This window comes from Branchiostoma belcheri, unplaced genomic scaffold (genome assembly GCF_001625305.1).
Source record: "Branchiostoma belcheri isolate BF01 breed outbred unplaced genomic scaffold, Haploidv18h27 scaffold7, whole genome shotgun sequence".
NCBI lineage: Eukaryota > Metazoa > Chordata > Leptocardii > Amphioxiformes > Branchiostomatidae > Branchiostoma > Branchiostoma belcheri.
In genome coordinates, this window is record NW_017804353.1 from 5,835,306 (window position 1) to 5,848,380 (window position 13,075).

The window sequence follows — 13,075 nt, forward strand, 5'->3', positions numbered from 1 at the left end:
GGTCAAATATGGGTGGGCCTCCTGGTGGATGACCTTGGTACTGCAGCAGAACTTTCAGTTTTGTATCTTTTGTCCTGTCTTGAGATATTGGTGACAAATAGATTTTCCTGTCAGGAATACGTAATGTGGGTTAGAACCCCCTAGTAGCTTGTGATGTGGGATGTGGGGAAGAGCAGGGAGGTCTACGAGTGGGGTGTGGGGAAGAGCAGGTAGGTCTACGAGTGGGGTGTGGGGAAGGAGCACACCCTAGTTCTTCCGCGACGCGGTAGTCCGCGGTATAATACAGTGACGAAACGGTTTTGAGCAGTCAAGTTTGAGTTCACATTTGTCCTAATCTGCTTTGAAATGATATTAGATACTAGTACGAGCTGAAAAGTAATAATAGAAGTGGTGTTGTTTCGGTTGAAGATTGATTTTGGATCATTTTGGCCTGGATTCTCACTTCCGGGTATCCTTGCGCCTAAAGCGTGATCCGCCCATTTGACCCAGATTCTCCCCTCAGTCGTGGTGTGGGCGGATGACCTGAACGAAGCACTTCAGTATCCGTTCCATCTGGCACGTATGTTGACGTAAACCTCGCACGTCTCACCTTGAATTTGTGCGTTTTTTCAAACAATCGCCAGGTGACTCTGATTGCACCACTAGAGCAGTTTTGATGTCCATTTGCTCGTTGTGACGGTATATAAACTCTTCACTAGCATAATGTTTGTCGTAGCATTTTGCCTCAAGAACAAGAAACAAGAAATTACCTTGAACGTCAGAAATGACCTCAGTGGAGATCTGTATAAACAGTTGTAGATGAAAAGAGCCCGAGGCATATATTATATAACTCATTAATTGGGCGTCACAAGTTTATTTTTCTCCTACGTCGTAACAGAGTGACTTGCCGTTGGTGCTGGGCGGTACGTGGTACACTCGGTAACTTGTTTCCCTGCTTGATACGAGTCGAGAATTCGGCAGCTCCTTGGACAGATAGCAAAATGAGGTAAGAATGAAAGATCATGGCAATGATGCTGTTGACATTTACTCTCCAATTAGAGGTTTGGGTATGGGGTTATTTTTGGCGTGATTTTAGGCTTTTTATCGGGGTCTCTCTTTTGCATTGGAATTAATTGGGTTGGTGAAGAAAACAAATCCGGTGCAAAAGAGAAACCCGAATAAAAAATCTTAAAAACACGCCAAAAATAACCACAAACCCAAACCTCTGCTTGGGGAGTAGTTGACATCCAGATTATGTAACAATTATGTAACAGTCTACGAGAAAGACAGTAATAGAAGAAAAAAGGGCTCACTCGACGAGTCCTCTCGACCACTACTCGTTTTTCTTCGATTGTGTTTAGTTGTTACCGAGCCCGTCAAATGTAACGGGGGAGATGTTTAGATACACTCAACTCTCTGGCGATTTTGAACTTCGCTGACGTTCTGGCAAACAACAAAGTCGACAGGTCTTATATAATTAGTGGCGCAGACTAACCGAGAGATTAAATTGAGCGTACAAATTTGGAAACAATTTCAGTGTCTGTTGTGACGGTTTGTTGTTGAACCAAAGATTCGAAGGTTTTCAAAATGAGTGAAACTAATTTTTACAGGCCAAACCTGTGCTTATTTGTGCATTGCATCATGCTGCTTAAAAATATGCTGCATAAAAGTATGCTGCATGCTCAATTGCTCATAGTCCAGTATTGTGCATGCATTTGTCATTTCTTTTGTAATACGTAATTACCAACAACACTTAACATATTTTACCTGTACGAGCATATACATTTAATGTTTCACCTTGAAATTCATATTCTAAAGTACATTATTCCTTTCTCTGTTTAGAATCATCATCGTAGCCGCTCTGCTGGTGCTCTTTGTCACTGTTGTCTACAGAAAACGTATGTTATATGATTATATAACGTTACTTCTGAAGTTTTGGTGCATTAATTGCCTGCAGGGAGGAGGGTATTTATTTATTTATTTCAAATGCAACAGTACATTACACTAACTTACAGGCAGCTTGGCTGATATTCGTCAGTCGGCAATTATACATACGAGGACAGCAGGTAACGTTACATAGATTACAATACTTTATCCAGCTGACAGTTAGTATAGTCAAGTCGATATCACATTCATATACAAAGACGCTAAGAGGAGGGTATCTTTTTGAGCACGTTGCCGTGTATTATAGTAATACTTAATAAGTAGAAACTCGTGGATCGGAATACGGTAAACTAGTACGTGCGGAACAGCCGTATCCAAATTCTCAAAAGTTATCATGGCCAAGTATGTCTGAAATAAAGATAGGTGTGTATATTCACTTTACTTTACTTTACCTTTAGAATTTACACGAAGTACAAACAGATAAGTATGCGAAAAACTTTCCTACTTAGCAGCAAATCGTGCATGAAATGTGTAGACACAAGTTGGAATGAGTGAAAGACCTAGAGTTACTAAAGATATTAGTGTAGGATCGGGGCAAAAATGAAAATCTAGTATGTACACTTCCCAGGAGGATGTCCGACCCTGCGAATCCCAAACACAACCTCAGTATGCAACAAACAACCACGTAATGACGGAAAATACCCCCAAAACACAGTCTGCACCTTTACCTGTGACGTGGGATGTGAAGAGGGCGGAGGGTCGTCACGAAGAAGATGCATGGGCCGGCGGCGTAGAACCAAGTAGCATGGAAGCATTCTGCGATGTCAATGTGAGTATCTCTAGGGCAGGCAGTACAATTACCTTTGGCCATAGGAACCTATGGTTAAATACACTGCAACAAGTCCCCATGAAAGTGCTTTCTCACATTTCAATCTCAAAAATTCTTCTGCGCCAGACAGCCCCAATGGTCTGCTTTCCAAATATAGAAAGAAAACAGGGGGTTGACCAGCTCAAGGTCTTACAACAGTGAACAAACCCTACTTTTGACCTAATTTTCTCATGTATTCATCCGCACTGGGCAGGCCAGACCTCATCACTCAGGTCTCTGATTATGCCCACTAAACTGGTGAAATGAACAAAACACAGTTTATAATCTTCTTTCTCAGGTAATCCGTGCAACAGCTCACCCAGTCACCCCGAAGGTTACACCAGCAACTGTGCAGTACAGGCGATCTACCCAGCAGGCCACACGTGTAGCTTCACCTGCCCCGCCGGTTATGTCCAGATTGCCGGTCAGGCAGAGAAGCTGTGCGTTAACGGTAGATGGGTGGGGAACGACTTACTCTGCGAACGTAAGTTCTTATTCGTAGTACGATTATATGTTTGAAGTTGAACCGTTGTATACATACTAGTACATGAAAGTAAGTAAAACTTTGCAGAAAACAAATAACAACTTTATAAAAGTCATTTATTTTATTCATTTATCTATGTCTTTTTTCAGACATAACTAGAGGTCGGAGATCTCATGCCTTCGTCAGAGGGACATTGTTCTAGATGTTTTTTTTTTCTTTTTAACGAACTGTCACCGTGTTAGGCCCCCTAAGTTATTTGATTTTGGACTGTTACTGGAAAGAAACTGTTACCAAAAATTCTGCTTACTGTCTTATGATCAGAGTGTCACGACAGTGTCGCAAAATGTAATGAAAAGATGTCATGAAAGGAAAGAATCAGAACAGGGGGAGATTTATTGCTGTTTTCGTTTGTTGTTACATTATGTTCTTTTATGCGTCCTAACCTTTGTATTTCCACAGTTAATATGTTCCAAATCTATGCATCTTAATCAGTTTTTTTCGGCCCTTGATGTATTTTATCACGCTTTTGAAATAAATTTAAGGTCTCCAGTGGACGTCATCCATAAAAATTACTTGGTCTGGCCTTACAATTTAGGGAATGACCTGCCTGACCCGCTCAATGTCAATGTCAATGTCGGTGTTTTCGGGACGTCATCCTATCAAAGCAAATTGAAGGGATGTACCTTATCTTGGTAAGACAACAGTGGCCCATGCAAGCTAGTAGCGTTACCTGAAGGAAGCACTTCAGTATTCGTTCTATCTGGCACGTATGTTGCCGTAAACTTCAGACCTATTTCGCACGTCTCACCTTGAATTTGTGCGTTTTTTCCAAGAATCGCAAGGTGGGGTGATTATACCACTAGAGCTCGTTACGTTTGACACACACATGAAGGTTTGTCGCAAAACAAAACCCCACGCAAGCATGACCTCAAAGCGCTGCCTCAAATGATTGTCATTTTTTTCGCTCTCAAACCTATCTACATGTTTTTCAGTTATGTTATACCATTCTGTATCCAGCCGAAGTCCTGTAATCAACAAGAAATTAAATGACCTTGAAAATCTGCGTGAAAAAATTGTAGGTGAAAAGAGCCCGAGGCATATAACTCATTAATCGGGCGTCACCAGTTTATTTTTGTCCAAAGTCGTAACAGACTGACTTGCCGTTGGTGCTGGGCGGTACGTGGTACACTCGGTAACTTGTTTCCCTGTTTCATGCGTGTCAAGAATTCTGCAGCTCCTTGGACAGATAGCAAAATGAGGTAAGACTGAATCATTGCAATGGTGTTGTTAACATTCAGATGATGTATAAAATATGGAACAGTCTATGAGAAATACGGCAATAGAGGAAGGAAATGGCCCACTCGACGAGTCCTCTCGATCACTACTCGTTTTTTTTTTCTTTCTTTGGCCTGTGTTTACTTGTTACTAAGCCCGTCAAATGTAACGGGAGATTTTTAGGCAAAAATGCAGTCAACTCACTGGACATTTCGAACTTCGCTGACGTGCTGGCGAACAACAAATTCGACAGAACGTCTTTGTGTCGCAGGCTAGCCAATAGATTAAATTGAGCGTACAAATGTGGAAACGATTCCGCGGCTGCTAATGTCTGGCGTACGTGACGGTTTGTTGTTGATCGGTTACTCAACCAATTCAAAGGCTTTTCAAAATGAGTGAAACTCTTTACTGGCCAAACTTGTGCTTATTCATGCATTGCATCATGCTGCTTATAATTAAAAATATTCTGTATAGTCCAGTATTGTGGATTTGGTATTCCTTTATGTAATTACCAACAACACTTAACATATACATTTAACGTTTCACCTAGAAATTCATATTCTTACGTACATTATGTCTTCCTCTGTTTAGAATCATCACCTTAGCCGCTCTGATGTTCTATGTGACTGTTGTCTACGGAAAAAGTATGTTATATAACGTTACCTCTATTAAAGTGTTACACCGTTGGTGCATTTTAGCCTCAGGGGAGTTATCTTTTTGAACACAGTGCCGTGTTTGTTCTATAATTATCCTATGAAAACCCGTGTATTATACTTAGTAAGTAGAAACTCGTGGAATACGGTAGTCTGGTACGGAGCAGCCGTATCGAAATACTCGAAAGTTATCACGGCCTAGTATGTATGAAATAAAGAGGTGTATATATACACTTCCCAGGAGGATGCCCGGCCCTGCGAATCCCAAACACAACCTCAGTATGCAACAAACAACCACGTAATGACGGAAAATATCCCCAAAACACAGTCTGCACTTTTGCCTGTAACGCGGGATGTGAAGAGGGCGGCGGGTCGTCACGAAGAAGATGCATGGGCCGGCGGCGTAGGACCAAGTGGCATGGACGCAATTTGCGATGCCAATGTGAGTATCTGAGTAAAGAGACTCTTTTTACACAACCAAGACAGTCTTTTATTCAGCCGACGTTTCGGTGACCGTCTGCCACCTTCCTCAGGGCAATCCTGACTGGTTCACATTGCACTGCAGCACAGGTGTCGCTGCTGTAGATGCATTCTCAAACGTACAATATGCGTAGATATGTAAATATTGTACGTCTGTACGTGAGTATCTCTAGCTCTTGTGATGTGTACGTGTGTGAACAACACTCCATCGATATTGAACAATGCTAGCTATATGCATGGTGCAAATGAAGTAGCCGCCAGCTTGAGGAAAGAATTACATGTACATGTCAACGAGATTCTGACAAATAAATCTCTGCAGCAGTAGTTTTTCTTCCTACCAAAATACTATACGAGTAAATTAGACTTGCATCGTGTTATTGCACAGTATGATGATATGTGTATTTAAACATTGGCTCATCTACTAGTAGAAACTTTATTGAGTTTGGGTTAATAGAAACGAAAACGTAGTTTGTAATTTTCTTCGTCAGGTAATCCATGCAACAGCGCACCTAGCCACCCCGATGGTTACACCAGCAACTGTGCAGTACAGGCGACCTATCCAGCAGGCTACACGTGTAGCTTCACCTGCCCCGCCGGTTATGTCCAGGTTGGCGGGCAGGCAGAGAAGCTGTGCGTTAACGGTAGATGGGTGGGGAACGACTTACTCTGCGAACGTAAGTTGTTATTCGTAGTACGATAACATTTTTTCAAGTTAAACCGTTGTATACATATACTAGTACATGAAAGTAAGTAAAACTTTGCAGAAAACAACAACTTTTTAAAAGTCATCTATTTTATCTATGCCTATTTTCAGAAACAATGACAACCACTCCAAATTCAGCAGGTAAGTAAACTTCTTTTTGGCCAAATGTATAAATTGTTATTTGTTTATTTTTACATATGGTGAATTGAAAGGAAGTACACGGGCGTAAGCAAAACTTTGCAACAAACGGATAACGACTTTTTAACTTCCTATATGTCTGTTTTCAGAAATGATGACCACCACGCCACCTATAACGGGTAAATAAGCTACTTTTTCGGCATAATTAGATAAAGATTTTTAATAAACCTGTAGAAAATGTCCGAGCGAAACGTAGCGTGACAACCACGCAATTCCGGCGTATTTCCGCGCACATACTCGAAAACCCCTGTTCGATTTGAACTCTGACCCGGAACCGTAGGTTGGGTTTGACATTATACATAATGTACGCAAATTAGGGCATATTTTTCATTGGCAATGGACTTAAATTTGTGAAGGCGTAAGGTCGGGGATACTGTTTCCTGGCCCTTGAACAAGACTGTCGGTATGAAACCGCCACTGTTGTCACTGTTGGTCGGATTGGCCACCTTGGCCGTTGGGTGTGCATATGGTGAGTAAAACAATTTTATATTTACTAGGCAGAAATACAATGTACTGTTTTTACTGTATCGCGTTTTATCAAACATAAATCCAAAGCTATGGCATCTGAGGGTTGTTATAAGTCCTGACAGGAATTCGAGAGAGAAATATTATCAGAGAAAATGGTGGTATGTTTCTGTGTCCAGTTGACGAGTACACGAGCACGCTGACGGGGTGCCAGTGCTGGTTCAACACTTCCCGGTGGGACTGTGCCTGCTGCCGCCCGGACGGATGTCAGTGTTGGTCCGACCAGCCGCACCGCTGTATCCCGTGCGGCACCGACTGTGGCGACTACCCCGCCGGTAAGGTTCAACGTTTCCCTCTGCTCTTTATACTACTATGACATTTAACTGCGCATTACAACGTTGGATAGTGACGTTCCTTTACAATCAAATCAAGTACAATTAAAACAAATACGGAATAGCACGTAGGTTTGAAAAGAAATCTATAATGACATTCGATCATATTCCAGGCACATTTTCAATTGTTTACTCAATATGTCTAATCTGCTTCTAAGATATATTTTTTTAGTTCAAAATGTAATAATGCCTGCTTTTACAAACAAGAATTTTGCTAATATACCGTCCGAATAAAACGTCATATTTAGCGTCAAAAGTGAGAGACGGAGTTTTTATTATTTTTGTGCTTTCAAACCTCATTCTCTGATCGTGGTTAACCAGGGGCGCTCTCAGAACGAAAGCGGAAGTACTTTGTCAGGGGATGACTCACTGTCACATGTTTGATCTGACGTTACCTGTGACACACCCACTAGGTGTACATGTACATATTAACAGTTACATAGTACGTTAACCGCGAAAGGTTAACTATGGCTTACTTCGACATCGAAGGACCGACACTTCATGTTTAAATACCTAAAAAGGGTACAGGAGCACCTAGACCAAATCTGAGGCTCTTAAATGGTTTTATGTTTTGAAAATAAGTAATGTTGCTCAAAAGTATTACATTCTACGAAACATGCAATACTATCGTATACTATGATATTGTGTTACGAATAGGGAGAAGATATATCTATTTAGTATTATATTAGAAAAAAATTATAAATTAGAAACATTTCAACGTTTTGACAATTACATGTACATACAATTATGCAATTTTTTTCATCGCCCTGCAGTACCCTGGGCTGTCGCTAACAATGGAGTGGCGCAGCACGTGGCTAGTTCGTGTCCCCAGTGCGTGTGGACAGTCATGGCAATGTTTCAGCCCGTCTCCGTCCCGTCTATTGGGTATGTATATGTAGTATACATTTGTCTTACTTGTTCTAACGGCCTTGACCGGTGTTGAGCCAAATCCTCGAGCTACCACATACGTGAGAGGTCAGGTGTTTAGGGCTAGGGTTAGGGTCAGGGTTGGTATTAGAGTTAGAGTTAGAGTTAGGGTTAGAGTTGGGATCATTGTTCAGGGTTAAACTTACGATTAGGGTAAGGTTAGGTTTAGTCTCCCACATCCCACGACCAAACCCCTCCCAGACCTTGTCTCAGATATATTGGAAACCCCGAAGTAGTGTCGGAGTTATTATATTTGGCAGGATCATGGACTTTATATTTGTCAAGTTGCACGTGTTTGTTGTTTACTTTCAGATTCGTCACCAACACCTACAGTCCCTCTGATGAGGACCTGGTCAACCCAGAGCGAGGCTGGTGGAAATACGCGGCTACTGAAGACGAGGGCTTCGAAGTTCTAACGGTAATATGAGCCTTCAAAACAGCAGGTTACGTCATATCAGAATTTTTTCGAAGGGAAAACGAATGTATAACTCGAAATGCTTTTCCTGTGTTTCTCATGGTAGAGAGACATTAGCAAAGCCTCTGATTTTAAAGAATTTTTACATGGCGAATCCGTCTCCAGAGTTTCAAAAATTTGATTGCCAGTATTTGTCAGACGATGCCTTTTGCGGAAAATGAAATATAGAAATATTTCACGACCAGAACGGTGGTACAAGAATAACTAGAAACGACGAAGAAATATGAAACAGCACATTTGTCTTTCGTTCATACTTCAAGGAAAATTTGATACATATGTAGAAATACTTTACCGCCTGGTCTCTCAGCTAAGCACGTTCAGGAAGCATAATACTGTATTAAGTATGAGATAGCTCATTTGTCTTTCGTTCGACCTTCAAGGAGAATATTATTCATATATAGAAATACTTTACCGTCAGGTGTCTCAGCTAAGCACGTTCCGGAGCGAGGGTCACACCCTGATCTTCCGGTACTACGTCCTGGACCTGTTCGTCCACTCGGACATCAGCGCCGAGTTCCTCACTAACCTGCAGGCGGACCTGCAGAACGCCCGGGCCGCCGGAGTCAAGATCGTCCCCCGCTTCGCCTACACGCTCACAGAGGTGGGTGTTGATTATGTGATTATATCTTGCTTCGATTACTAAGTATGTTTACCGTCGCAGAAGGAAACATATTACTTTTGCTCCGTTTCTTCTTCTTCTCCAAACGCATAAGGTCAATGACCTGGACCAGACGTCTATCACCATGGCAACAGGTGTTATAGCAAACACGATGTGGTGTTGGATCGCATTATGTAGCAAGTCACAGGACGGAGTTGGACTCTGTCACCATATATATGAATGTGTTTGAGTAAGAATAAACAGAGTAGCCATTTGTTCGGCTAGACCATGTGAACATAAGCATTATAATTTTGCTTTTCAAATGTTACCTTTCTAGTTTCTTCATTTTGTTAATTAAATTACCAGATATGCGCTCTGTGATATTTCTTCCTCCCGTGTATCAGGGCATCACTGCTGACGCCCCCCTGCCACAAGCACTAAGTCACGTGGCCCAGCTGAAGCCGTATCTCCAGGCCTATGGTGACGTCATCGCTGTGGTACAGGCGGGCTTTGTCGGAACATGGGGTGAGTATTGAGTATATCCACAGCATGAACAGGCAATTAAGCAAAACTTAATGCAATATGTAAAGGAGTATTAAAGGTGGGAAAATATTTCAGTAGACTTAACGACTTTTCAGTGCGCTTAAATACAACGTAAATATATTCCATATCTTTACACTTCTTTTACAAATCCATAAATATATCATCTTTTTGACAAACACGGAATGTTTTACCTCTTCAGAGGCTTTTGATGCACTGCTTGCTTCTTGAAAGCACTGCCTAATGAAGAATGACCTAGGACTGGTACAGAACATGTACAGACTAAAATTCCATTTCCCCATGTCCTACAGGAGAGTGGTATTACAGCGACAGCTACAGCAGCCCTGATATCGAAAATGACGGGGAACCTGTGTTGGTGACAGACGATGACTGGGCCAACCGCAGGACCCTGTTGGAAGCCATTCTGGATGCAGTTCCAAACGAAAGGTTACATTTCATGTCTATCTGACTAGTTCGAAATCTATCCATTAGACTTTTCGACCCCTATTTCACCATGAGTAAAAAGATGTCGGAGTTTAGATATATTGAAAGCTACGAACAGCTTTTCCTAAAAACAAGTATAAGCTAATTTGGAGAAGGGTTCTATTAAATGAAGGGGTTTCCAACCCCCTCCAGGGAAACATTTTTAAAGTTTATGCACATTTCCCCTTACTATTCTACAAAAACAGAAATGATTTTGGTAGATTGATTATGACTAGAACCTCATCTTAACATTCACTGTTATACATTCACATGTATTTGTAGAATGGTCCAGATACGGTACATGAAGTACAAACGGAGGTTTACCGGCGATGACTCCCCATTGACCGAATCAGAGGCACGCAGTGGATCCGAGAAAGCTCGCATTGGTACCCAGATTTCTTCCAAAATTTTAGTCACTTGTTCTCTCTCTGTTCTCTTTGCATCATATTGTTTCTACAATTTACTGTACTGATAAGGGATACATGTAATGTGTATTTACTATCATCTGTTGATTTCTTCGCGTTACCCAGGTCATCACAATGACTGTTTCCTAGCCAGCGACTATGACTGGGGAACGTTCGAAGACCTACCTGTGGACTACGCCTACCTGTCAGCGGACACCAAGTACACGGTCATGGGCGGAGAGACGTGCAACTACAACCCTCCACGGTAAACATGTTCAACTTCTGGATGCACTTAAAAACCGACTAACGATTATTCTGTACCATATGCGTGAGATAAATGTTGTCTGTCGTTTTAGAAATCCAAGCGGTATGATACGTAATGAACTATTGTTTGGAGCAACAGTTAGAAGCAGCTCTCAATGTGAACTGCTATGTACTAGCAGATATCATCTATTTAAATTTTGTCGATCTATATACTAGTATTCTTATGCTAAATGTACAGCTCATGAGCCCAACATGTTTTATTCTACTAGTCCTGCTGTTTTCGTACCGACTTTACTTACGTCATTGAGATCATCATTATTTCATCCAGGTCGTCTTGTGCTAAAGCTGAAGAGGAATTAGCTCTCTTCCACTGGTCCTACCTGAACCCATACTTCCATCCAGATATCACAGGGGAATGGAAGCAGCAAGGCTGCTATGATAGGTGACAATAAAATACTATTCTTTATCTCTTAAGCCTACACACACACTCACGCACGCACGCACGCACACAGACACAAACACATGTACGCGTGCACACACACACGGCAAATTGAAGACCAATGTCTATGCTTGTATGAATGCAGAATGCATTACTTTCCAAGATTTATCGATATCAAAAATGCTTTCTTCAGAATCGGCCTCCATCTCGGTTACCGGTTGGAGCTGGTGTCCGGTACGTACCGCAGCGCGGTGCCGCAGGGAGGGACGTTCTGCGGCCGGCTGGAGATCAGGAATGTCGGGTACGCCGCACCCTTCAACCCGCGGGACGTCAGAATCGTCCTGCAGCAGGACAGGTGAACACCAACTCTTTTAAAGTTTTTTTCTACAAACAAAAGTACATAGGTGTAAAATGACTGTCCCGATGCTTGTTATAAATGGTAAATATTAAACCTGAAGATGTTGGCAATAATCTTTACCTAATGTTTCAAACTGAGAAGAAGTTTGGAGTGTTTGGTACTACATCGGTAAAGTCAGCTTCTTCTTTTATCATCCAAATACCTCCCATACTGACATGAATAGGTCCTCAAGGGTGTACTAGAACGTCACATCTGATGACGATAGTCTTTAATCTCGTTGTTTTTCAACATTCTTGTTTCTGCGGTCAGCGTCATCGTGACGTCACTGCTGGTGACAGGTGTAGACCCACGTGACTGGCATCCGGGTACTTTGCACTCAGTCCCCATCTCTGTACAGTTGCCTAGCAACGTGTCGCCAGGAAGCTATCAGGTAAGGACAGATATCGAACATATGCAAAAATGTCAATATGGTGGCATTTTATGTAGTAAGTTTAAACTGTGTAATTTCCAACACAAAGAATTGGACTTCCCAAATTTTCGACTCCACAACTCAACTTTTTGTAAAGGCACGTGTTGGAAATTACATTTTAAACTAACTGCATAATGACATCTACAAACACAGATGGAATTTCAATGGCATTTTGTCCAAAATCCATGTTGTCCAAAATTCACAAATGGATCCCGTAACGTCTCCAGGTGTTCCTGTGGCTGTCTGACCCCAGTCCGACCATCTCAGACCGGGCCGAGTTCAGCATCCTGCTGGCGAACACAGGAGTACCGGACCCGCTCACCGGCCTCAACAACCTAGGGCATACACTACAGGTACTCTGCAGCAGCCAACCGTTTCTTTTTTTTTTATAGTTCTTTAAGATCTGGTACCATATAGTGCAGTTTTGTTAGAGTTGTAGTCTAGGATCACCGGCCTACCCCTCGGGCATATGCAGAATTCAACTGTATTTCGATTTTCGTTGATATAATTTAGATGTTGTCATCGAAAAAATTTAGTCAGGGTATATATACAATGGGTTTTGATAACTTTTAATGTTTGATATATTTTAAAGAAAAGAATGACTATTTTCACAATATCAGCGGTCGGTTGGTCTATGACTATGATTCATTATAAAGAATGTCTCATGTTATGACTTGTAGGAGATGATGGTAGAGAACTCTATCCTCTAAAATGAAAAGATAGATCTCGGTTTCAAA

At 41.8% G+C, this 13,075-nt stretch overlaps 1 protein-coding gene across 1 annotated transcript; it reads left to right on the plus strand.

Annotated features, from left to right (window-relative positions):
* Positions 1-4,418: 4,418 nt before the first annotated feature.
* Positions 4,419-13,048, plus strand: LOC109484404. Its single transcript, XM_019787652.1, has 19 exons — positions 4,419-4,474; positions 5,082-5,134; positions 5,385-5,585; positions 6,112-6,297; positions 6,438-6,467; positions 6,614-6,643; positions 7,169-7,324; positions 8,155-8,266; positions 8,621-8,726; positions 9,202-9,384; positions 9,786-9,906; positions 10,233-10,368; positions 10,687-10,790; positions 10,935-11,073; positions 11,401-11,514; positions 11,705-11,866; positions 12,179-12,299; positions 12,566-12,691; positions 13,019-13,048. The coding sequence occupies exons 1-19, from the start codon at positions 4,428-4,430 to the stop codon at positions 13,046-13,048; spliced, it is 2,157 nt and encodes a 718-aa protein (XP_019643211.1). The 5' UTR covers positions 4,419-4,427.
* The last annotated feature ends 27 nt before the right edge of the window (positions 13,049-13,075 follow it).

What these genes read in the sequence shown, in the direction of transcription:
- LOC109484404 (XM_019787652.1), top strand. Translation starts at nt 4,428, where the DNA reads ATGCGTGTCAAGAATTCTGCAGCTCCTTGGACAGATAGCAAAATGAG. An exon ending in AGGGCTTCGAAGTTCTAACG is followed by an intron (nt 8,727 to 9,201) that starts GTAATATGAGCC and finishes CTTTACCGTCAG; the next exon opens with GTGTCTCAGCTAAGCACGTT. An exon ending in TGCAACTACAACCCTCCACG is followed by an intron (nt 11,074 to 11,400) that starts GTAAACATGTTC and finishes TATTTCATCCAG; the next exon opens with GTCGTCTTGTGCTAAAGCTG.